Source organism: Elaeis guineensis, chromosome 5 (genome assembly GCF_000442705.2).
Source record: "Elaeis guineensis isolate ETL-2024a chromosome 5, EG11, whole genome shotgun sequence".
NCBI classification, from domain to species: domain Eukaryota; kingdom Viridiplantae; phylum Streptophyta; class Magnoliopsida; order Arecales; family Arecaceae; genus Elaeis; species Elaeis guineensis.
In genome coordinates this window covers 103,405,267-103,432,309 of record NC_025997.2, presented here as the reverse complement: position 1 = coordinate 103,432,309, position 27,043 = coordinate 103,405,267, and the positions used below count along the sequence as shown (strand labels likewise).

Below are 27,043 nucleotides of genomic sequence, written 5' to 3'. Positions count from 1 at the left end.
TGCACATGCCATGCTCTATTGGTCAATGCTGCATGGTCTCTACTTGGGCCAATGTCTGCTTCTGAGATGCATGTCCCATACATGCCTTTAAGAAGTGTAGCACTTCAACCAATTTTTGAGTGTCAACCAGAGGTTCAATTAATTCATGCCTGAGAAAAAAAATCCTTGTAACCTTAAAAATTAAAAAATTGTTCTCAAGAAATGAGACTCTTGGAAAACTGTCCCCAACGTGAGTCTCTGATTTGTCCGAGCTTAGAAAGCCTTACAGATGAGGGGCGAAAGATTTCTGTGGAAAATGATCAGGAGGGGGTGGCGCACGGTATTAGGAGTCAACCATTACCATATGATTTTCGGAAATCTTTCCATCAAAAAGGTAATACCTATCATTAAAGCCTCTAGGCAGCTAACTTGGAAGTATTTATTATGATCCTAATTTAGTTTGAGAGGTTCATATTCTTGATATAAACCTTGTCCTTCTAGATTCGGGAACTTGTGTATAAATATTCATATTAATAAATAAATATACATAATTCATTTTTTGTTAGTTTTTTTTTTTTTTTTTTGACGAAAAGGGAGGTGTTACCACTCAAGATTTTCACTTAAAAAGAAGAGATTACATGAGAGAGCTAAGAGGGGTTTGGTTGACCAAGGTCAACCAAGCAGCAAAAGGGATAAGAGAATTTTGGGGAGGAGTTAGTGAATCTTTACAGGATATGAGTAACCACTTGAAATTAAACTTATGTTGTTGGATGATTTTTTGAATCCTTAGTTTAGAATTACCCTCGACTTTTTCATGCCATCTTATCTTCCCTCCACTTTTCCTCTTACACAGGTTGGATTTTGGTTGGCGTGGCTCTGTAGGTGGACCTTGTGAAACGAATAATTTTTCCATCAACTGCAATTTGGTTACTTAATCCAACTTGAAACGCTAAAGTCAACACAAAATTGCTACCCACTCGTTTTGCTCGACTTGGAGAGACAAAAGACCTTATCATCTCATCTTGCTTGGTTAAGAGCACTAGAGTGGCATAAAGAACATAGCAAAGAAACAAAAGAGTAATGGAGTGGCCACTCCTCTGTCTTGCCATTTTCTTATTATTATCGTCATCTCATCCGCTCGTTGCTTCAGATGATAGACTATCTCCTGGCGAATCCATGTCCCTGAATGAGACCTTAGTCTCTGATGGCGGGGCCTTTGCTCTAGGCTTCTTCCCCCTTGGTAATTCCCCTCCTAATCTCTACCTTGCTATATGGTACAATAATATTGCTCAGAAGACAATCGTTTGGGTTGCCAATAGAGAAAAACCGATCAATGTTTCATCGGCGATTCTCACAATCTCAAACGATAGCAATCTCCTTCTCGTGGATTCAAAAGGAAGTGTCTTCTGGTCATCAAATGTCAAGAACAATGGTTCATCAAAAAATAGTAACCCAGCCGCTGTTTTATTGAATGACGGCAATCTTGTACTTAGAGATGGCAGTGATACCATTTTATGGCAGAGTTTTGATCACCTTACCGACACCTTTCTCCCTGGAATGAAGTTTAAAATCAGTTATAAGACCCACGAAGCCAGTAGGTTAACATCTTGGAAAGATCCACAGGACCCCTCCTTGGGGAACTTCTCTTACGGTGGTGATCCTAACACTTATTTCGAGGCCTTCACGTGGCAGGGTTCCCAGCCTTACTGGCGACGCAGGGTGTGGGATGGGAGATTGTATTCTGCACGTCAAGTGACAAATTCCAGTTATATGACATATCAAACTGTCATAGCTACTGCTGATGATGAGTTCTACGTGACATACAGTCTCTCCGATGGGTCGTCGAATATTAGGATCAAACTAGACCATTCAGGCCAACTCCAACTCCTTGGATGGGATTCTAGCTTGAATAATTGGAGAATTGCTACAGCAGAGCCTTCTAGCACGTGTGACAAATATGGCCACTGTGGTACTTTTGGGTATTGTGATAGGACTGAATCAGTACCAGCATGTAAATGTATGGAAGGTTTTGAGCCCAAGTTTCAGAGTGATTGGAATAGAAGAAATTTTTCTGGAGGTTGTGTCAGGAGGACACCCTTGAAGTGTGGTAGTAGGGATGTGTTTTCAATTCTGGGAAGCATGAAACTGCCAGATCAGTTCTTATATTTGAGGAATAAGACTATCGGGGAATGCAAAGCTGAATGCATTGCCAACTGTCTTTGTAATGCTTATGCCTATGCCAATTTGAGCATGGGGACTCGTAATGTTTCACGGTGTTTGGTTTGGACGGGAGAATTGATTGATGCTGAGATGTTTGGCAGTGAAGGAGAGAATCTCTACCTGCGTCTTGTTGGCTCGGAACTGGGTAAGTCTAGTTGCTTCTCTCTCTTTATCATATTCTTTTTTTCTCCAGTTTCCTCCCACAAGCATGACTATTAGATTACTGAAATAAGGTGATGACTGATGAGGTTGGTGCACAACTACCTTCTATTGCCTTCTGTAACTCCATTTAAAAGACATCATCATTGCACATTTGGTTCATTATATTCCTAAAAGATGTGGCATGTATTAACTATAAAGGTGGGGTTGGCCAGTTGATGGCTTGATGGGGAAAGAATTTCTAGGACTTTAGTATGTATCTTCGATTATAACGATTCTTATACCAAAAGTTTTTAGCGCTATATAAAATCGATAACCTTAATTTCCAACAGATTACTTAGAGTATTTGGTGGAGATAATTTTCCATCAAAGATATTGATAACTAAATGAAGATGAACAAGCAACAAGAGTCGAGCTGTTGTAGGATGTGGTGTCTAGAGAAAGTGCAGTTTATGATTGATCCTCTTATTCATTAATGTCAGAAAACATAGGATAGAGTCTTGGACGTAAATGTTCAGTGTTAAACTTTTTATCTGATCATTAACCTCTTTGTCATGGGAAGAATTGTGTAGTACAGTGCACGCAAGGTGTTTTAAGTATAGACTTGAACGGCTTGGTGCAGGATGCATACAATTATTGATTGCTTGAATTCATACTTGGCATTCGTTGCTGGTTTCATGATTGCTGCAACATCTGTAAATAGGAGTAAGAGACAGAACTACCCCTGTACCATAATTGAGTTGCAGAAACTTGCATATGATGAAGATACAAGTGGTCATCAAGAAAGCATAATAATTGATGCATAATCTGCCGAGGAGAAGTAATTATACATTAAAAAATGCAAAAAAAATTAGTGATACATCTCAAAAATGACCATAGTTAATGTGGCATAAACAAGCAATTAGAGCTCATCAGGAGCCTACTGTGAAGCTCTCACCTTAGCCAACATAGTTCCTGCCATGTGGCCACTTTGAAGGACATGCGGAGATGTCCAAATCTCCCATCACTAATTACAGTTGGCCTATAATGGTAAAAAGGCCTATATAATTATGAGATATATATCTTGCAATATCTTCTAGACATATAAGCGGTTATCCGCAATGGCTTTCCTTGCACATTCTAGGATTTTGATCATGGTAGACTCCAACTCTCGCCTATATAAACCACTCCTAAGGTTCCTCCAAGTAAATCCCAAGTCTCAAGACTAAAGTCCACACGGAGTACAGTGGGGGGAAGCTAAGATTCTAGTAGTTCCAATCTTCCTTGAACTCTATGAGTTCTCTCTCTCTCTCTCTCTCCTTCCTCATGAACACACACTACTGCAAAATAGGACTATGGCAACAATTGAAAACTGCTACCATAATCTAAAAAATAATTTTCATAGCCTATGATAGCGGTTAGACAACTGCTGCCACTGTGGTCATCGCTGTAGACCTATGATAGTGATTTTTTAGGATACAATAGCGGTTGTATCAACCGCTGCCATAGAAAGGTATGGCAACGGTTTTGTAACCACTGCTATAGCAACCGTTACCATAGAGGTAGCGGTTGCTGGCAGCGGTTTTGTAACCACTGCTATAGCAACCGCTGCTGTAGTATCTATGGCAGCGATTGGTCAACCATTGCCGTAGCTAAGCTACGACAACAATTATGCCAACCGCTGCCATGCTAAACCACTACCATAGTATTTGACCAGACAAAATGGCCGGTAGGTAATGGATAGTGGCCGGTGGGTGGGCAGCGGGCGGCGGGTGGGCCCGCCGATGAGCAGCAGGCCGGTCGAGGCGGCAGTTGGGGGCGGGCCTACTGGCAGGTGGCAGATGATGGTCGAGGGCGGTAGGTCGGCTGAGTGGGGGCCGGGGCGGGCCCACCGGTGACGGCGGGAGGTGGTTGGGGGTGGCGGGTGGTGGCGGTAGGGCCCGGATATAGAGAGAGATCGCGAAATACTTAAGTCCATGCTATTGCTGGTTAACTACTTAAGTCCTTATATACAAGTCATTCATTTCTTCCACAACCGATGTGGGACAATCACAATCAACCATATGTTGGACCTATCATAGTGGTTATAGATAACTACAGATTAGCCTATGATAGTGGTTAGCGATAACCGTTACCGTAGGTCAAATCTATGGCAACGGTTGGTGATAACCGCTACCATAGGTAGAGATATGGTAGCGGTTATGGCTACCACTGCCATAAGTACGATATGGCAGTAATTAGTAATAATCGCTAGTATAAGTACGATATGGTAGCGGTTAGTATACTACTGCTATTGATCTATAGCAGCGGTTATTACACAACCGCTGCTATAGAGGTAGAATATAATTTTTTTTATTTTTTTTAAATATGATATAATTTTAAAATTTAAAATTTATCTTCACCTTTTATTATCTAAATAATTATTGTTAGAGTATCATCATAAAAAATCATCTCGATCTGACAGCCCTAAATATCTCGATCATTAAAATTTGATTTCGACGGTCATGAATGATCATGCAATGATCTGATAGATAGAGACTACCGATGGGTCCAATAATTTACAAAGATTATTTCAATGATATTTGTAGCATACTATTAAGATTTTATTTCAATCGAACATTATTAGCATGGTCAATTTAGCATGAAATTATTTTGACCGTTAAATGAAAAATGAATGATCAGAAGCCAATCAACGTCCGATTGAGGTAATTTTTTGGATAAATGATCTTTATTAATATTTTAATCATTTATATGGTGATGATCATAAAATTCAAACCATACATATATGTTGGAATCTACTTGAGCACATCTTCAAAAGCACAAGTACAATTACTTAAAGAATTTAAGAATGAGTAGCAAGTGACATATAGTTTTAAATCATTCATATCTGCATAATTTGAATTTTATGATCATTACCATACAAATGATCAAAGTAGTAGCAAAAACTATTTATCTAAAAAATTATCTGATAATCGGATGCCATTTGGCATTTTCATCACTCATTTTTTATTTAACGATCCAAATCATCCCGTACTAAATTAATCATGATAATGATGTCCAATTGAAGTAAAATTTTGATAGTATAATATAAATATCATCGAGATCATTATTGTAAGTTTTTGGATCCATCGATGGTCTCTATCTATCAGATCATCATGCGACCATTCATGGTCGTCGAAATCAAATTTAATGATCGACATATCTAGGGCTGTCAGATTGAGGCGGTCTTTTATGACAATACTCTAATGATAATTATTTAGATAATAAATAGTGAAGATGAATTTTAAATTTTAAAATTATATCATATTCAGAGAAAAATAGAAAAAAAATTATATTTTACCTCTATAGCAGCGGTTGCATAATAACCGCTGCTATAGGTCTATGATAGTGATTTACTAACCGCTATCATATCATATTTATGACAACGATTAGCTATAACCGCTATCATATCTCTACCTATGGCAGTGATTATCATCAACCGCTACCATAGATTGGACCTACAGCAGCGATTTTTTATAACCGCTGTGGTAGGTATAATCTACGGCAGTGGTTATTTGTAACCGCTACTGTAGGTCTAACCTACAGCAGTGGTTATCCGTAACCACTACCATAGGTGATGCCTATAGCAGTGGTTACAAATAACTGCTGCCGTAGGTCTTACCTGTTGGACCTACAACAGCAGTTATAGTAACTACTGCCGTAGGTCCACCTACGATAGCGATTATCCGTAACTGCTACCGTAGATTTTATGATAGTGATTTTAGAAACCACTATCATATAAGTGCTGCCGTAGTCCCTTTTTGTAATAGTGACACTGACTTTGACTCTCTTTATCTTCGTCTTTCACTTGAAATCTTCATTGTTATCCTGAGATGATTTGACTTAAGCATCGGAGGTTGTCCTTACTAGAAATAATATGACAAGTGGACTTTTATTTGTGGTGTTTCAGAGATGATCTAGGTGTTGAAGCGAAAATCTAGCCACTATCAATCACTTCGAGAACTTTGGCCAACTGCCTGGTTCCTTTGACCACCTTATCCAACTCTCCAACTCACCAATCAACTTATCATCCTAAATCAAACTAATCCTCAATGGCAACAAATTGATGCTTGAGGAAGGGGCTTGATCCCATCATTGGAAGTTTCGTGTGATGGTGACCACCATGACATCCTAGAAGGCATAAGCGGCATCATCCGTTGTTCACCCTAATGTGCCTTTAGAGTCCAATGGCTCTGTACAGAGCTCTCGGGTGGCTTTGTCTCCACCAAAGGTGTAGACAGCCATGACGGTCACTACTAACCAATTCCAAATCATACCTACAGTAAATCTGGGCATTGGCCATAATGGTCCAAGGCCTACAGTAGGTGGCTCTCCACCAATATTAGCACTAGCAGTAAAGAGAGACTTATATACTGGGTGACCATAGAGCCTAGCACATCCAAGCCTTCCACCTCCTCTATAGAGTCTGAAGTGCAGTCATCACTCTTGCTTCCTTAACTTTGAGAGAGCTCCCCATGGATACCAATCATCTCATCAGAGCCTAAAGTGAGCCTCTCACTGCTCCAATCCTAGTCCTTAGAGTTCGAAGAAGATGCCTCGTAGCCATAACTCTCATCCATAGAGCTCGGGACAAGGTGAAGAGTATTCACCCTCCAGCTCTTCTTCCTCTTCTTTGCAAGACTCTATTGTTAACAAGTATTCAGCCGACTAACCTGAAGAAGCTTCCGCAAGGAGGGACGACCTTGACCGAAAGTTGCAATAGGTAGACCAATACCTTGAGGTATTATGATAGCATCAACCAGCTCCAAGAAACAATCCGAAGTTCTCCACCAAGCCTTCATTTTTCCCCTTAATTCAAGATGTCAGGGTTAGAGATCTATGACGGCATCATCAATCCCTATGATTATCTAGAAAGCTATAGGGCTCTCATGATGTTGAAGGGGGCCACTAACTTGGTGATGTGCAAGGCCTTTCCCTTAACTCTTGGGAAGGCCGCCCTAATGTAGAAAATAACCTTCAACTAAACTCCATCCACTCCTTTAAGGAGTTTGCAAGGATCTTTGCTGCTCAAGTTAAGAGCAGTAAGAAGCAGCGGAGGGCATCCAACACCCTCTGTACCATGAAGTAAAGGAATGATGAGTCCCTCTGGGCTTACCAGACCACCCACCAAGCTCCTATAGGGGAAGCACTCTTCAACCTTTCTTTTGGCACTGAAGAGGTAATCCCCTTGGAGAGAGGCCAACTTTCTTATTGGATGAACTCCTCCACTGAGCAAAAGAATTTTGAAGACCTCCAAGCCAACCTAGATCTCCTCAAAGAAACCAAAGAATAAGCTCAAATTTAGATGGCAGCCTTTCAGCAATGAGTAACTCGGTATTACAACTCCCAAGTAAAAGTCAAATTCTTCCAACCAGGAGATCTCGTGCTCAAGAAGGCAAAGGTGACCCAACTGATGAAACGTAGAAAGCTTGTAGCCAATTAGGAAGGATCATATCGAGTTTCTAAGTTGTACACCCAGACACTTATAGCTTGGAACATTTGGATGGGACTCCCAAGCTTCGAGCATGAAATTTAGTCAACCTTCAGCCCTATTATCAGTAAGATGTATCGTGAAATTCATGTAAATCTAGCCTTTTAATTAAAGCTCTTTTCTTCTTGTAAGAATTTCTTTCCAGTGTTTTAGATCAAAAAAATGATTCAAAAGCCAAACAAAGGTTGAGCATGTCTCATAATGGCCACCAATAGACACTTTTTAGTGCTAACAAGATGAGCCATCCAACTGTTAGATATATGCCTTAGAAGCCAATCAGGCCAATATATTAATTCTTTCTAAGACATAATTTTATACTTGATCAAATTAATTAGGACAGTTAATTTTATTTATATAGTGTATTTATCCATGAATCATCCAGAGAATTAATAAGATGATGACACATATTCTCAAGAGTTAAAAATTTGAGGCATGTATTATTGATAGTTAATTTTTAAATTACTTCTAATCGAAAGGATCATCATGGGGATAGTGATTAATCTGTAAGATTGGTACATGGATCACTTTTCTTAGGATAGACGAGTCTCAAGTCTATAGTATGGGGACACTAAAGCGAGAGTGCAGGTGCTTATTAGAGAATAAAGGTATCTAGCATGATCAAAATAAAAAGTCACTTAGAAGTCTACTCACTCGTCAGTGATTTTCTCGATGCTGTAGTAGTATGATTAGTTCTTAGACCCACGGTGCCTTGGCTATTTACAATAAAGTTACTGAAATTTGGCTGCACCATAACTCGATCTCCTAACCATACAGAGCCTTGAGGTATATGTTGGCTGTAATAGAATTATTGTAGAAATAGAATATATACCTAGATGAGATCTATCGATTTTAGTAGTTAAGAAATAGTCCTATATGATTTATGAGATTCAGTTCGAAAAACCTTAGCTAGGATAGGGTGAATGATAGAAAAAAGTTTTCAATAAATTCACAAATGAACTAAAGTCGAATAAATCTTATATATGACAGATGATGGAATTTGACGAGTTTTTCATAACCTCCGTCTTATCGAAACTCATGATAGAAGAATTAAATTGCATGATAACTACACCTAGAGGTTCATTCTTTTGATTTGCTGAATTACCACTACATGCTGCTAGATGTCACTGATAGATTGTGGGATCAATAAAAATTATTTTGATGGTCAATAAAAAGGTCTTGACTGATCAGACTATTGAATCATGATTTTGAATCATAAATCATAAGTCATCTCTATTATCAATTTGATTGATGATTGAATTTAAATATAAAAATTACATAAGAACTTGCTAAGAGTTAGAAAGTTATAGAAGGACTAAATTATAATTATTGTAATATTATTTAATTTAGTCTAATATTAAATTGGATCTTTGTCAAATTAAATTAGATTTAATTTGATTAGATATGATTTAAGTTTGACTCAGACTGGGTTTTATGAGTTTAATAGGATTAGGCTTAATAAGTACTTGACTTATATTGAAACCAAAACCCACATGGACTCCAACTTTGATTTGGTTTTCAACCAACTTTGACCAAGTCTTAGTAAGCCCCATGCCCAAGGCCTTCATGCCCCTAGAAGATTTGTACGTGAATTCTCAAAGAATTTTGGTGCCTACATTCTAGGAGAGAAAGGTGTACGTGGGCCGGCAACAAGGAGAAGAGTCCTTCTCCAACTAAAACTTATCCTAACAAACCCTAAGTTTAAATAGAGATAAGAAGGGCGCCTCCTCCTTAAGTGATAAGATGATCTTGGGTGTGAGATAAGATAGAGAAAAGGGGTGGGGGCATTAAGATAGGCATTGGATCATGAGAGAAAACAAGGGAGCACGCACAAGAGGAAAAGATGGGCATGGATTTTTCTTGGTGACACCTCCTCCCTCTTTTTTCTTTTTAACAACCAAGTGTTGGTTGTTTCTGGGTAACCATCTCTTTCTCCCTCCCTTATCCTAGTGTCCAAGAGTTGGACATCTCCTTTGATCTCTTGTGTCCAAGAGGTGGATGTGTTTTACTTGTCTCCATCTCCTCAAGAGTTGTTCAAGAGTTGGACAAACAAAAGAGAAAAAAGAGATTTGATCTCTTGTCTTCTCCAGATCTTCATCCTATTCTCTTGAGAAGAGAAATAGGAAGAAAAAAATCAGATTAGATCTAATTTCTTTCTTCTCCCGCAGATCTATTTGATTTTTTTGAGAAGAGAATTAAAAGATCAAACAGATTCGATAATCCAGAAAGTGATCTCTGCAAGAGAGCTAACATCCCTGTGAAATCGAGACCTTCTGATCAGATCAGCCTCGATAAATATATATAGAGGTTGGACACTTATGAGGCTACGATGGGACCTTAAAGACATCCACGGACCATCGGATCATGGTAAAGATCTACCCGTGCAAAGGTATGAAATTCAGATTCTCTTTTAAATCTTTAATCTTGTATTTAATGTTAATGCCTGGTGTTTTATTTGAGATGTGATCTCTTTATGCATGCTAATTAGATTAAATCTAATTATTGATCTGAATTTTTAAATCATTTTAATATGAGGTTGTTCTAGCATAACAATTAAAAATTATACTGAATGATTGTCCTAGAACGATGTTGAAAATTTAGATCTAAAATTTTTATTCTGCTGAAATCTTACTCTGATTTAAAATTTTTAAAATTTCTGCATCCATACCTGTCATTATGTGATGTTGACATCTAACCCCAACAACTTCAAGATATCGACCCCTGCATCAAAAGCCTTGATGAGCACCTAACCTATACTGGTGAAACGGTTCGGGTACTTCAAGCTATACACATAATTCTTAGTTAGTGACCTATTGACCTATATAGATGGGGCGGTCCAAGCACCTTGGCCCTTATGCTGAAAGTCTTGGGATGATTAGCCTTCTTAGGTCAAACAACCCAAGCACACTAGCCCTCATGTCGAAAGCCTCGGCATCTAAGCGGCCTCATTAGGTTGAACGACCGAAGCACTTCAAACTCCCAAGCCTAAAAACCTCAATGACTAATTAACCTATATAAGCAAGATGGCTCGAGCACTTCTAGCTCTTACACCTAAGCCTCAAAAGCCAACTGTCCTACACAGATAGTATGACCCGAGCACAACTCTTGACCCTTGTGTCGAAGGATTATCAAGCTTTTTAGTTTCCCTAAGCACATTGGCACCTCTCTCCTAAGCAAATGCCACTTCTTCATTCTTCACAACATGGGAAAAAAAATTGTTTTGGTTATTAACTAGTTTTTTACTTTAATATCAATTATTATGATTTTATCTGTTCCACCTGATACACCATCGTAGTTAACCTCCACCCATTAGAAATTTGGTTCCCTTAGAATTCATTTGGTTCATGGGAAGTAGAGGGAGGAAGAGATACTTTCCGAAAAGTAGAGAGGAGACCTCTTATTTGATTGGAGTTTTAAGAGGAGAGAGAGAAAAAAATCTCTTTTCATAAGAAAATACTTTCCATATTTCATGAAAAGTGAAAATCCATGGGGGAGGTAGATTTTGATATTTTTCATGAGATAAAAATTGATGGTATTTTTTTCTTTTCAAAAATAGTTTTTTAGGATTTTTGATTAAGATTTTACAAAATATCAATGGATGGCTAGGATAAAATACTGAATAATAATATAATATTATATTAATATTATCTTAATATTTATATGAATATAATATAATATTTATATTAATATATTAATATAAATAGTAATATAATATTATATTTATATATATTAATAAATTTATTATATTAAAATATTAATATTAGATTAATATAATAAATTATTATGTTCTAATATTATATTATATATTAATATTATATTTATATTAATATAAATATAATATTATTACTTATATAAAATTTAGGAGTAAAAATGTATGGTCTTATATCTATTAAGAGTATAATAGGTATTTTATATAATTTTATCAGAAAAATAAATTTTCAATCAAGTATAAGCTACTCTATAACAAATTATTTTTCTATGATCAATCAAATATATCATAATTTTATTTTTAAAATTTTTTTTTTTTATAAATCAAATGAGTTTTTAGTGAATAGTTTGTACCGGAAAGTGCTTCGTTGATCACGGTTGCAAATGTGGCTAGTGATCACTTTTTGATCATTTTCTCGTGATAAGCATAAAGAGAGTTGGTCTAAATCAAGGGTCTCAATAATGGTGGCAGTACTCGTATTGGTCCTGTGGCCAGGGGCGGAGGAATAAAATGGTGTACTAAACTATGGGCGTTGATGCCCATTTAACATGGAACAGTTTGGTTTGCGTACGAACCAGTGGTGGGAGGAGCCATGGCTGACTCATGATTCATACATTACATACTTGCTAGTATGGGCTGGTATACTCATCTCCTCAATGCTTGATGTAAACAAGAAAAATTTATCCATATGTAAAATAAATTTATTTAATAGAAGCTAAATTAACTTATTGTTTAGCCTTTCATGCTGCTTGCCAAGGACGTGTTTCTTTTCAACTAATTTTCCTAGTCATGAATTACTTTATTTGAATTTATCGGCATCCTACGTACTAGGATAACCGTTGGTCTTTGGAGATAAATTGTGGTATTTTATCGGAGACCATGAGTTTGCTGCATATATAGTAAGACCATAAGTTTGCTGCATATATAGTATGATCCAGAATGTTGACAAAATATGTAACCATTATGCAGTAGCTGCTTAACTTCTGCTTCTTATTTTGAAGAGGCAGGAAGTTGTAATTCTTTCATTTTTTTTAAAAAATAGGTGGGCTTTGGCCCTTCTTTTCACTCAAAAATTAAAAAAGAAAAAAAAAAACTTGTTGAAATTTTAGATAGAACTAATGGAAACTTTGCTTAAGCAGTCCTTGCTATGTTTGTGCTATCTTCTTCATATGTAATAACTTAGCTTTAGCATTTGTTTCATTTTATTGAGCTTTTCACCAATGCAGCTCAACCCTGGTGAATTCTTGATTATATTGTTATTTGTTTCTAGATCTAGACCATTATATTCAATAATGATTTACTCTTTCATCTAATCATACCCTTCAGATTATTTTCTTAAAAGTTTTAAAAGGATGGTGTAAAGTAGGACACTCGTTAGCTTGATTGGGATGATAAACTTTCATATTTACTTCATTACATTTCTAAAGTTGTTACCTCCTACAGGCAGAAATTTAAGGACTATAGTTATTGTAGCACCTGTTTCTGGAGCAGTTTTCTTGTTTTTTTGTTTTTTTTTTTTTGCATTTGGATGTTGACTAAATTTTTGAATATATTGCAATATTATGTTTCTAAAATTTTTTCTCAACCTACAGGCAGTAAGAGAAATAAAAGGATAATTATCATTGTAGCAGTACTTCTCTCTGGAGCAATTCTTTTGACCATTTTAACTTACCTGGCATGGAATTTTAGAGATAAAATAAGAGGTAATACACAATAAAATACTTGTTGCCCATTTGTTAGCTGACCTTATTGCAGTCATTAATTAGTCTGTGCCCCAAGCAGGGATATGGAAGGATGGAAAGGATAAAGGGTGGCCACTTGATGACCTGAGTTTGAGTACAGATTTTCCCAAGGACTTGTCAATTTCTAGTGGATATGGTAAGCCTGGTCATGGCCCTAGACTTCCACTAATAAATTTCGAAAGCATAGCAGTTGCCACAAATAATTTCTCTGATTCGCATAAGCTTGGACAAGGAGGATTTGGCAAGGTTTACAAGGTAAAAGACTGAATTAGGCTATAGCAGTACACCAGATTTTGTATACAAATGCCCTTTTGTTAAATGAAATATGTATTTGATGTTTGATGCATCTTATGGCCTTTTCTCCTTGAAAAAGTGAGAATTTGAGGTTAATGCTCCATCATCTCCTTTTGCATTGTTTATGGTCCGAGAATTGGAGGATCTGCTACAGATATTGTGCTCATCGTGTATATATGTGCCTTTGTGTTATGTGCTCATGTATACTAATTAACTGGCAAGAACAAATTTATTGTCAGATAGCAGCATCAAGGGTGGTGGAATTTTATATCTGAAAATGGATGCATTTCTTGACTCCATGCTTGCATAGATATACATATAGTTCCTGTATCGAGTCCAGGGAGGCCATGCATCAAAATTGAAATGGTGTTCTACATTGCTTGTAAAAACATTCACTACCACAAGTGTGCAGGTTTAGTACAGCTCGTTTGCATTTTTTACATGTAGCAGATGTAGATGTATAGTCCTGAATAGGAGTTGACATTTTCTATTTTAATGTAAAGTCACATTTGTATCTTTTATCTAAGGTGTTAGCAAGCAAGATTGTTAGTTTTTAATGATGCATGAAACCTTAGAAATACTTTTAGTTTTATTTATTATTTTTATTTACTTATTTCTTTTTATTTGTTAGCATCTTAATCATAGCTTCTTAGAGTGCCTCTTCTACCACCATATAATTTATATATTTGTAATAGAATAATGCTGTGAAGAAAGGAAAAGGAAGACAAACGAGGAAATAATAAACATTTTACCGAAATGTAGTCTTCGATACTCATAAGTTAGCAGAATCTTTTTCTCCTTCACATTTAAATTAGTAAAGCACTCAATGACATATTAAATGGTATGCTTTCTTTTAGGGTAAGCTGCCTAGGGGGCAAGAGATTGCTATTAAAAGGCTTAGCAGGAATTCTGGGCAAGGGTTAGAGGAATTCAAAAATGAGGTTTCATTGATTGCCAAATTACAGCACAGAAATTTGGTTAGACTTCTCGGTTGCTGCATTCAAGGAGAAGAAAGGCTATTGATCTATGAGTATATGCCTAATAAAAGCTTGGATGCCTTTCTCTTTGGTTTGTTCCTTTTCATTTTCGTTATATGTTTAATATCTAGCTAGGAATCTATACTACATGTTTCTTTATCTTTCACTGGAATATATCTTACCATTAGGCATATATTAAAAGCTTGAAATTTTATTAATAAAATCTAAAATATATTTTTCTTTATAGATCCAGCAAAGAAACACCTATTAGACTGGCAAAGGCGCTTTAGCATAATTAAAGGAATTGCTCGAGGGCTCCTATATCTTCACCAAGATTCAAGATTAAGAATAATTCATCGAGATCTTAAAGCTGCCAACATTTTGCTTGATCAAGATATGAACCCAAAGATTTCTGACTTTGGCATGGCAAGAATCTTTGGTGGTGACCAGAATGAAGTAAATACTAATCGCATTGTTGGAACATAGTGAGTATTGGAGGCCCTCATGTGCTTTTTTAAATTTCTGTATGAATATAATGAACAGATCTGTTGCATAGGTAACCTACAAATAGATCCCCCATCCCCCCATTTTTGATGTAAAAGGTGGGTGGCCAATCAAATTTCATTTTCCTTTGTTTTTTTTTTGAAAATCTTCAAATTCATTAAGGAGCTAATATCTACAAGTTGCTCCACTCTGGCTATTAGCCATGGGTTCAAAGCATGGAAACAGCTTTTTTATGCACAAAGGTAAGGCTGCACATCTTATATCTCTAGGCCCCACAATGGTGGGAGTCTTGTATACCAAGTCACCAATTCTTACAACAAATATTTACAAATTCTTGGGCAAGTATCAGTTGTAAGACTCCTATGAATTCAGTTTCTTATTAAATCTATTCATTTATGTAATCCAGTGGTTATATGTCTCCTGAATATGGAATGGGAGGGCTCTTTTCTGTGAAATCAGATGTCTATAGCTTTGGGGTATTGATCTTGGAGATTGTGAGCAGTTCACGAAATAGTAGCTTTCATCTCACTATGGATTCTCCAGGTTTGCTAGCTTATGTAAGTGAAAGTACTTTTATGTCTCTCCCTCAAGATCCTATGTTCCTTTCTGAACGAAATGGTGACTTTATGTTTATTGATGTTCAATGACCAGATTTCAAATTGATCCTTAATTTGAAATGTTTCAGGCATGGGAACTATGGAAGGAAGGCAGGGCAAAGGATGTTATAGACATATCTTTACTCGAGTCGTGTTCGCCTGATGAAGTGCTCAGATGCATACTTGTTGGGCTTTTGTGTGTGCAGGACCACTCAAATGATCGGCCAACCATGTCATCTGTTGTTTCCATGCTAGAGAATGAAACAACAATAAATCTTATACCTAGACAGCCCACTTTTACTATAGGGAGAAAGCTAGATGAATGTGATGCCCGGATGCAGAATATTGAGATATTTTCTGCAAATAACTTAACCAATACCATGGCAGAGGGACGGTAGAAGCTTAAGGATTCTCTAAGGTAACGTTGTTGTTTTCATGAGAAATTGTTGTCATTGTTTCTAGTGATTTATAGTCCTATTCATCTTTCTATTTTTCTTCTTACAATGTAGATATTATATGAGACTAACAGCATTGCATTCTATCAAATTGATAGGTTAGTTGCCCACCCTTGTCATTCATTCTAGGATTGCAGCTTTCTAAATATGAAAACTCATATTGACATTTTGTGAATGGAGCACTTTTCAAGATTTTATTGATCTGCTATAGAAGCTTATTGGTCTACAAAGTTAAAGAAAATCAAGAAGTGGAAGAATTTTGAGTTTATTTTGATGAAAGTAGTACTGTGAGGTTGTTCTGCAGTGGGCATCTTTGGGTTATTTTTGAAGATATCTGACTGAGGAATGGAGAAGAGATGTGGTAATAACAGGAGAGCACATTTCAGTTGAGAAGTTAGTCAGCATATTTTTATTCAATCCTGTGCATCTTATTACATCCTATTATAATTCTGCACAATCATAAAGAAAAGATATTGGTTCACAACAATCATAGTAGTGGTTAAGTTTCATACTCAAACAGAATCATATAAGCTTATAGCGACATGATGATGTATAGTTTTTGAATGCTTATTCTATGCTATTGATATAGATGTAGGACATGTTGTTCCTTTGGATGGAAAATGTATATCCTTGTTACTAATAAATACTCTATAATATGGTTGCTTGTTCAGTTAGTTCTAAAACTTAAGAGGGAGTTACTATGCAGTGGAAAATGGCAGATTTGTGACATCTAGAGGTCAAATCATCCTCTGATTATAAGATAAGGAGGTGTTCTCGATGCACGGTGAGGCAAGAAAGGGACCTCAAGAGGATGTCAGTGTTATGGTTTGGAGGAGAGGGGCGATACTACTTAGAAAAAGATTGCAGATGTAGTGAATGATCATCTTAACTCATTAAAGATTGTTCTCACTGCATTATGGTATATCATGAAATCTGTGTAGGGTGGCAAAGGTCCCTTGTCTCCATTGGTGGCAGTGCAACACGAACCAAGAAAAAGCGGGCAAGACCAAAATATAACATAGGAGGAAATTGCTGCTTTACAAGACCACTTCTTCGACGTGCTCATGTAGCTAGAGAAGGAATTGAGGGAGGAGCACCTAAAGTGGGAAAATGAGGCGGTTGAATCCCCTTAGACTTGATCAACAAGGAACTCAAGGAGAAGGGTTGGCTCCTTTGCCATGGTAGAGAATTACTATATATTTTGTTTTTAAACGGAAGCTGAGAGGGACACATTGATGTCAAAGGGCCTATGGATCATATCCGCCCAACTCCTATCCTTGAACAATGGAGAATAGACTTCTTCCCCAAGGAAGGAGCCATTAGATCAGCCCTGATATGGATGATATTACCCTTGCTTCTAGTAGAATATTGAAGGAAATTGGTGATCTAACATATTACAGTTGCAGTCGGACAACCATTGTTAAGCCCACGTTTATGTGTGGATCGATCTTACCAAACCATTGAAACCTGGACAATCAATTAAGGGTCTTAACTCTGTTTTTTAGTAACAATTCATCTATGAAAACCCTACGATTGGTTTGCTTCATAATGTTGGTGCATCAATTCATCCAGATATATTCTTTATTGTGGAACAAGGGGAGTTCCAGCATGCTCCTAGTGTTGGGGCCTTAGAGTAGAATCTAGCTAGAGATACATCATGAATAATGAACAAAAATTGTCTTCTCAAATACGTGCAGCATAGACCATGGAAAATTCAGAATGCATAGCTGTTAGATTAGCTATGTATCAAGTCAACAATAGAATGATGGACTCGATGGCCCAGAGGGCTGGTCTTAACCCACTCGACCAACTAATGAGTGTGGCCACCTCTGATGCGAGCCCAAATTTGATGGAGTAGCAATCCAGGAGTGTGGACCTTGCAGTTGTGGCATAAATGGCAAGGGTCAAATCTAGCCCGAGAGCTTCCCAGCCTAAATAAGTCAGATCCCCTAGGTCAAGTCCTTGCTCGGAGGAGAGGCAAGCTCAGATACTCCAAAAAAACCACGAACCACAGCAGCCCAAGAACTCATGGGTTAAGCCTCATGAGAGGACTAATCCTTGCAGCTGTACCGCTCTTTTTCTAAAAGAGCTTTCTATATTTGGGACTTGAAAAGTTTGGCCATAATTGATATTCTTCTTAATTTATGATATTTGTATCATTATTATCTAAAAACAAAAAAGGAAGGAAGATACTGCACCATCTATTATTTCTCAAATTAGTTTCCTTCTTTAATTAAAATCATTTTTTGCTACCCGTCTCATACTTTTATTTCATCTTCTCCACACATAACTCTCCAACTCCAATCATAGTCCATGATGAGTTTAGTCAAATTAGACATAACAAATTATGCAGATATGAAATGATATGAACTTGGTGCATATTTGCGAAGGTGGTAGTCATAATTCTCTTTCAATTAGTTAATTCATAGGATAATGAAATTATGTCTTTGGGGCATTGTCCTGACCATTCAATAATCTCATTTTACTTGAGGGAGAAGAAAGATGGTGAACAGCCAGTGGGTTTCATGGATGTAAATATGAATGTCATTCTTTTTTCCTTGATACTTTCACCTACAATGAAACATCTCTGATTAATGTCTAATGAGAACCCATAAGTAAGTGAGTTATAACATAATTGGAATCTAGCATGTGCAATGCATGTGAATTATTTGAGAGAGAGAATGTTAATGGACGGATATGATCCCAAAGAACATAGCAGGGCATATTTATTACAAATAAGATAGTTATACAAGAGCAGAGAAATGGGATGCCGATGCTCATACTTTGCTTGAGAACGGAACTAAAAATAATGGTCCATACGAGTCTTATTAGCATAAAGACTGACGTGAAATAATATTGGTTGAAACTTAATTTTAAAGCTCATTAAGCTTGAACATATGAAAGACTATGTCATATCTCAAACCAAGTGTAATAGATGCTACCTACATGCAAGTGGACCATATAAGCATGTAAGATAACTATCAAATAATTTCAAAACAATAATAATAATTTTAATCCTCAAAAATTAATAATAAAGATCTAATCAAATCATTCTGATAAACAGATATTCCAAAGTAAATCAAATCATTCTTATGATGTTCCAAATAGTCATTATCATACAAACCAAATAAAAATCTAAAGAAAACCTATCAAATAGTCATTATCAAAACAAATATCCCGCAAGTCCCACACTATTCATATTTTAGGATTTGAAAAATAAAAAAAGAAAAAATAATGAGCTATATCATCCTAGTAAGTAACAAAATATTTCAGAGTGGGGTCTAAGCATACTAACAAATAGTCAATCAAATGCAATTTATAGCAAATAATTGATTAGGCAAAACTTGTGAATATCAAATTTCAAAAATAGTAGACCTTTCCTCTTTAAAAGTATACTTTACACAACTAATAATAAATCTAAAATATTAGGAATGGTCACATAATCCTAGTGGCATGTCTTGGATAATGGATGATTTACAAAAAATAACAGGCCCAATAACCACTATTCTAAATACCAACGAATCGATATCAAAACTAGTTTCTTAAATTACAAATCAATAAGGCCAACGTATAATCTCCATTGGCAGGTTAGATTATAGGCATGCTGAGAATATATATATATATAAAATAAATTTTATGATTAAATAGTTAAATTTCTAAAATTTATTTTTATAAGAATATCAAACGTACAACATATTTTCAAAATAATTATGACCATAATAATAACAAGCTTGCCCCGTACTATCAAACAACTAGAGATTAGAAAATAAATTTAATAATCTAATCCTAATTTTCCAAAGATTATTTCTCTTAACAAATTTTAAAGGGAAAATATGATGAAGTGTTTATTACTTACCTATTCTCGCTTAAAATTTCATATCACTTAGATGGGTCAGCTTCACTTATTCCATGTCATTAAAATATAATTAATTTTGTTATCATCTTAAATATTCTGCAAAACAGAATTCCCTAAGGAGCCTAAATAGGTAAAGATTGGGTGAAATAACTAACTCAACAAATGAGTGGGGTGTGGCCTCATACTAGGTAGATTAAGGATAGGCCAACTAGCAACAGTGCTTGACAATCCGAATAGGTTGAACCAGGTAATTTTTTGAAGATGGTTGGTCAAGGTAATTTCGTCTAATCAAACTACAAAAAAGAAGTCAAGCTAGGAAACAAATAACAAATAGCAGTTAATGAGGGTAAAGCCCAACGATGCCTTACATGGGCTATGTAGGGAACCAATAGGCTACCTAGTTGTTAGGGGAGTTCAGGACCTCTACTGAAATCAATGGAGGATGCAGATCATCTCTAAAGAGAGAGAGATTTGAGAAGAGGGAGAAAGGAAGTGAGAGGAAAGAGAAATAAATGGAAGAGAAAACAGAGAAACGAAGAAGAAGACGAGGAAGAAGAGCAAGAGGAGGAGTATGGCTTGGTGGTCAGGGTGGGGTTCAACAACTGGAGTATTGACGACAAGGGCCAATTGTGGTGGCAAGGCAGCCAGCATTTGAAAATACAAAGAAATGACTGGGAAAATAAGGGGTTCGGCCCTTATCAATGGATTGGGCTTTGGCAAAAGCCATGAGCTGATGCAGAGAATTATTCCTGATCTCGAACAATAAAATGATGGGGATGATCGGAAAAGAAGAAATAGGATGGGTTTTCACACCTACAAGTAGGGGATAAATAGGGGCCCTTGGCTATTTCCAGAAAATTCGGCCCGATGGTCAGGATCCTTATATGGGTTCTGGCAAGGGTTTGGTTGTGATTTCTGGTAGGTGTAGTGAGTCCAATCAGCAATCTTTCAAGAGGAGTAGAGGTAGAAAAGGGTGATGAGTTGCAATGGCCTCCGATGATAGGGAAGAATTGGGATTGGAATTTTTTAAACAGACGAGATCCTAGGTTTTAGCTTGAATACGGCATGCCCTAAGACTCCCGACATTCATTGAAAGCAAGAGGGCACGTGCGTGGCATGCATGAGGCCGGTCAAGTCGATCGGGCCTTACAAAGAATAATGGAATGTATCTAGAAACAAGAGAAATTCTTTGTGCACTACAGATGGCATAGAAAATCTGACCTGATATGTTCTGTCTCGTCCGATTGGTTCACATAGTCATCATTTTTTCATATGCATTTAATCCCTGCAGTTTGACTTTTTCATTTAAAAATTTTATATGACGAAAATATCCCTATCTTTTGAAAAAAATTATGACATCTTGTGGCATAATATAGCCCATGATGTCATAATATGGCCTAAGATATCATAATGTTAGAGGGACATTTTTGTCCAATTACTTTCCAACATACATTTAATACTTACAGATCGATTTTTTCATTTGAAAATTTTGAATGATGAAAAAGTCAACCTACAGGCATTAAATACGCGTTGGAAAGTAGTGACTACATAGACCAATCGAATGAGATGGTGCACTCTATGTCGAATTTTCTACACCGCCTGCGGTGCATAAAGAATTTCACTTAGAAACAAATTAGACTTGGATTAAACTTGATTTGGCCCAAAAATTTTCTTACAGTCGCGAAGGGCTTGGCCGAGATTCTTGAGCCAATTTCAAGACTGATGTTGCTGCTGAAATCGATCGAGATCGGAAGACGGACATCTGATCCTCTTGTAGGGGTGCTGGCACTGGAGTGACCTGCAAGACAAGTTTCAAATCGAACATTGTGGCTCTGACGAGGATCCTCCGACGCTCAAGTCAAAAAGATAGAGAACAAAAGAGCAGCAACAGATTCTCTGAGAGAGATTTGATTGGATTTACTTGGGTCCTCAGGGCTCTGGTTGTTTATATTAAAGGATACCGGACAGCTAGGTTGTTAGCTATAAGATCGCACGATCCTAAAATTGTCGGACCATTGAACATGCCAAATTGGATGAGATAATTCAGCTTTTAATCACTTCCATGAGATTAGGAGAGACGGTTATGCCAAATCTTATCTATTCGGAATAAACAGCTATTGCGCACGTTGAAGAGATAAGTCGGTTGAGCAGCTCATACACATATTAGACCTAGGGGATGCCTCAGCTCAGTATGGAGATGGGCTCCTCAGCTTATACGGCGGTCAGCAATCGTGTTGATGACTTGAGAACTTGAGATGCCTTGTGATATAGCGTTGATCCAAGATGCTCGTGATAATTATCGTAACACTACCCTCCTATTCCTAAGTCTGAGAATCAAATGAAAGGAGTACTCCAAAAGTGCCTCAAATCCAATGCCACGCGCTTTTGTCTTCATGCTTGTCTTCTGTATTTAAAGCATATGATGTCATTCTAACATGACTAACGCAGATTGGCATAACTGATGGGATCACTCAGACGATGGTCCCTTCGAAGTTTTAATTACTTTGTGACGGCTTTTCATTTTTTTCCTCCTTTAAATTTATATTTTGAAGGCACAGATAGCCACAGATCTTTTTTGTGCTGATTATTCATTATGATTCTTTGGAACAAGATGGATTCGTAGTGCGTGAAGAGGCTTAAGCAAATTCTGACTCGTAGGAGGTAGGTCATGGTTTCGATTGCTGAAACGAAACTCATGGTCGGAGAAGAAGAACATGCCACTCCTACCATTGAGCCCACAACCCTACCATTGGAAACCATGATGCAGGATTGTCTAGGAGAAGTTCTGCTCGATGAATGCTGACAAAGATGGCACCAAAAATGAGTACCAAGGGATGCTCCGAAAAAGATCCGACTGAGGCAGCGTGGATGAAAAAGGTGGTCGACAATTCAAAGAAGGATCTGACAACGATGATGGGGACTGGGGGATCTCTGAAGATGGTGACTCTTGCTGGACACTTTCTTGCATCCACTTCTCATACAGGACCCTCAGATTTGACCCCTCATGCTACATCCACAGAAGAGAGCCTCTATTCCGCAGTAGAGTACTTAAGGAACCTCCTACTGCTAGCCGAGAGGTTGTTTGTCGATGAACAAAGGGAGAAAAAAGTGATCTATCGATGCTTTATGATCCCTTGTACATTTGGGCCAATGTCTGGTGAGCCTCGTCAGTTCTAACCTCAATGTTCCAATGATGGAGAAGGAGGAGATCGACTTGCTGAAGTATCGATTAGAGCATCTAGAGAGAGATAATACTGAGCTAGCCAAGGAGCTCAGCTTTATAGAGGAGGCTCTTCTGGAGGCCTAAGAGTCGATTCTTCATCGGGATGAAGAACTGCGGTAAGCCAAAAAATAGATTGAGGCCCTCGAACAATAGAAATCTAGGTCCGATAGGAGGGTTGAAGATATGAAAGGATGGATTAAAATCCTCAAGAGATAGAGATTTGAGGCTAAGAGAGATTGTCATCGGATCCGTGATGACCTAAAGCACCTAAGGAGGATACTTGAAGTGAGAAGAGGTTTTTCTTGTCTTGAAACTCACTCTCAAAGGAGCTCCAGTGGTGGTCCATCTAAGAGGACCAAAATCTCTGAAGAGATGAGCTGTGGAGAGAGAGCTCTTCAAGGAGATGGGTGCTCCACTTCCAGGGGGTTCAGGCCTCGTTAGAGCCACCCTCAGGAGTCCAGGAGGTCGAATTGGAGGTGGAACACTTGAAGAAGAGGTTGGAAGAGAGAGATAATTCGTAAGCTTCTATAGGACAAATTTATAGATCAGAAGATTTTACTCAAATATGCAAAAAATAAAAGAAAATGGCTGGAGAAAGAAGGGGCTAAGATCATAGCCCAAGCTTGTAAGGTGGCATTTTTCATGGGCTTCGAGAAGTGCAAGTTTATTGTCTAGGTGCACTTTCCTCTTAACTTTATCAAGCATCTTCAAATCGATTGTCTGGATGAAGATTTATAGGTGGTGTTGTCGAATAACTAATCGAGATTTATAATGACATCCCATTTTTCAGATGAGGTGGACAAGCTCGATGCAGCCATCTAGACCGAAGGCATCATCAGTGTCGAAGAATACCATCCCACAGAGACCATCCCAGCAATCCCCTTGAGGAGTGATTTGTACCCTCTTTTTTTTATATTTTTTATGATCTGAGGCCCTTGGTCTTATAATAGAATCTCCATAAAGATAGATGTATTCTTCTTCTTTTGATGAATATGAATCATGCTTTTAAATATATGAATCAAAGTCTTTAATATATGCTCGGCCCCTAGCTGTACTACAAAACTTGATTAGAGTAATACCCTAGGCGAATACTTAGCTTGTGTTGTGCTTCAAGCAAGGCATGAGCTGAGCTGAAGTTAGGATGAAAATTTGAGCTAGCTCTGGCTGTAGTTAGAATTACAAGTGTAGTAGAGATTATAATTCTCATTCCGATCTGGGGTGAAATTCCATACCTATCATACAGATTTTGAAAAAACTGAAATTTGAATTGCATTCGTGTGGGAGGAATTGGTGCACGTCTATACACATTCCTTCGAAAGTAGCATAAAGTGTGATTCATTTGTCATTGACATTAACTACCATATCGATGACAGCAATCACATCCCTTCATAGTCTTCATGTGTCGTGCGTATACTAGTCTTCTATCGATACATGTCTTCTGCAATTAATGCACCAATGGGAGGTGGCTTTTGAAGATCCCATTCAAGTCTGAGGTTATTTAAAATCTCCAGATAGAACGAGATGTAGACCTTGTAAAGTTCTAGTTATCTTCTCCTTCTACTGCAATTCCTCTCTTCTTCACCCTTTCGTGGCTTTCTTGCACAAGAGAGAGAGAGATGGCCACCATGGAGCCTGACTTTGCACCATCAGATTTCAGATTAGAGTTGACAGAGTGGGACATAATCATGCTGCATGAGCAATATAAATACCTCCCGCATTTTAACTTGAAGTCCTGGGATTGAATGATCGAGTCTACCATCCGTCTTCAGGACGTATGGGCTTCTACGAGGAGTGCTTCTGAGCTGGGCTGAGGCTTCCTCTCTATCTCTTTTTTGTGGTGCTCTTCCAATACTTTGAAATATCATCATGTACGATAGTGCCAAACACATGACGGCATATCTGCAGCTTCACCGCGGTATGCGTGCTGGCTGAGATTATGCCAAATATCGCATTCTTTCATTTTCTTTTTAGCCTCAAGTGGCATCCAGACTTACACAAGTGGTGGTACGTGACTCCGTAGAAGAAGAAGGATGGCTTTTGCCTGATATTTTGGGTATGTCTTGTTGGAAAATGTATCCCAAAGCCAATCATTAGACGATTGTGCTAATCTTATAAACTGTATATGAATTTTTATTAATAAAAATTATTTGATATTTTTATTATAAATTGATCATCTTAGAACTCTTGTGTTGTAATAAAGTCCTTAGGACTATATATATTAATCGATAAAAGAGAATTTATCGTTAAGTCCTTAAAATTATTCATGACCAAATGATACACTATTACTAAGATGATAGCGATATCAAGTGTAGGTCATTGTGTGCCATATGAGTTGGTTGTCCTCTTAACCAAAGAGTGTGAAGATACTATTATGGCATTTTCATTTGAAGTAAAATTTGAGTGCAGGGATAAAATGATAATTTTAAAATTTTTTCAAAATTACTATTTTACAGTGAAAATTATTAATTAATCTAATTAATTAATATATATTTATCCTACACTAAGATCTACATATGATATATAGCATGCATGCGTTTAAATTTGAAATTCAAATTTGAACAGTAAATAATTTACTGCTATGTGTTCAGAACACATTACCTTTGTGTGGGTAGTCGATCGTCATAATTTGATCACCATTGAAAGGATCTGATCATCACAATGCAGTCACACAGTGTGTCTGATCTCTGTGGATCATCCACATGAAGCTCCCGGTCTGATCGGCTCCTCACGAGTGCTAGCTCGTTGTAAAGCCCTTTCGACGGCCGATGCTGATCGAACTCCTTCGATCGATGTCTGTCGATTTTTCAGATACTCTGGATCATCAGCAAATATGCTTGAGAGATTGATGATGCTCTTCCTTGAATTTGGTGGGCTCACGACACTCGTAGCTCACTTTCTCACTTCTCGAACCCCAGGCTGAAACCCTAGGGTGCTCACAGAAGATCCTGCACCCACTCTCTTTCTTTCTTTCCTCTCGGAATGTTTTAAACTTTTCAAAAATATGTAGAAACCTTCCTCACGCCCTCTTTTCTTTTTCAGATTAGATTATATGCATGCCCCACCTTTCTCCTCTTTTTAAAATAATGCAAGACGTGTCTTATCCGCGTGAGAGGATAAAGATAAGTGGTTGCACATTTGAATTCAAATCAAATTTGAATTCAAATGCAAACCAACTCATCCCTATCCACTTGGGCATGAGAAGAGAAGGGGCGTGGCTTCATTTGTGCATGGAGAAAATTCACGAGAAACTCTTTCTCGTGTATGATAAGTAGCGCACAAGATGGATAAGCATGAAGGCGCAAGGGATAAGTTATCCATTCAAATTCAAACACCCTTTGAATTTGAATGGCTAACAAATCAAGTTTATCCAAAAATTGGTGCATAAGAGTGGGCGTGAGATGCCTTCTGTGTGAGAGAAAATTCATGAGAAGTTGCTTCTCGTGAATTCAAATGGGCACTGAAGAAGTACGGTGGCACAGGGAGAAATATCAAGGTGGTTTGAACCTAATTGAGCCAACCTAATCAAAATAGGTTAAGCACAATTAGACTAAATTGAACCCAACTTAATTAAGCTTAATTAGGCTTAATAAAATCTTAATCAAATCAAAAATTGACTAAGCCCTACCCCTGATCAAATCAGGGATCAAACCACTTCGATGATTAGGTCAACACTTAACCTAATCGGGTCAAACTCAATTGAATCCAATTCAATTGGACTTGATCCAAAAATAATTACTCAATCAAATTGAGTTAATTAAAAATCAAATTACTAATTAAACCTCTCATAAATATTGAGTCCAAATCCGATGGGCAATCGGGTATT

At 37.4% G+C, this 27,043-nt stretch overlaps 1 protein-coding gene across 12 annotated transcripts in view; it reads left to right on the top strand.

Annotated features, from left to right (window-relative positions):
* The first annotated feature begins 1,014 nt into the window (after nucleotides 1-1,014).
* Nucleotides 1,015-27,043, top strand: part of LOC105035790 (G-type lectin S-receptor-like serine/threonine-protein kinase B120) — a 172,390-nt gene continuing 146,361 nt past the window's right edge. The window contains exons 1-8 of one of the 12 annotated variants that reach the window (XM_073258027.1): nucleotides 1,016-2,344; nucleotides 13,166-13,276; nucleotides 13,356-13,570; nucleotides 14,467-14,677; nucleotides 14,834-15,071; nucleotides 15,497-15,647; nucleotides 15,776-16,104; nucleotides 16,813-17,063. In XM_073258027.1, the coding sequence (XP_073114128.1) occupies nucleotides 1,060-2,344; nucleotides 13,166-13,276; nucleotides 13,356-13,570; nucleotides 14,467-14,677; nucleotides 14,834-15,071; nucleotides 15,497-15,647; nucleotides 15,776-16,084 (2,520 nt within the window). In that variant the 5' untranslated portion in view covers nucleotides 1,016-1,059 and the 3' untranslated portion in view covers nucleotides 16,085-16,104; nucleotides 16,813-17,063. Of the gene's footprint in view, nucleotides 2,345-10,098; nucleotides 10,254-13,165; nucleotides 13,277-13,355; nucleotides 13,571-14,466; nucleotides 14,678-14,833; nucleotides 15,072-15,496; nucleotides 15,648-15,775; nucleotides 16,763-16,812; nucleotides 17,064-27,043 lie in introns of those variants that run through there. The other 11 variants (XM_010911491.4, XM_073258025.1, XM_029262057.2 and 8 more) reach the window with 11 other exon arrangements.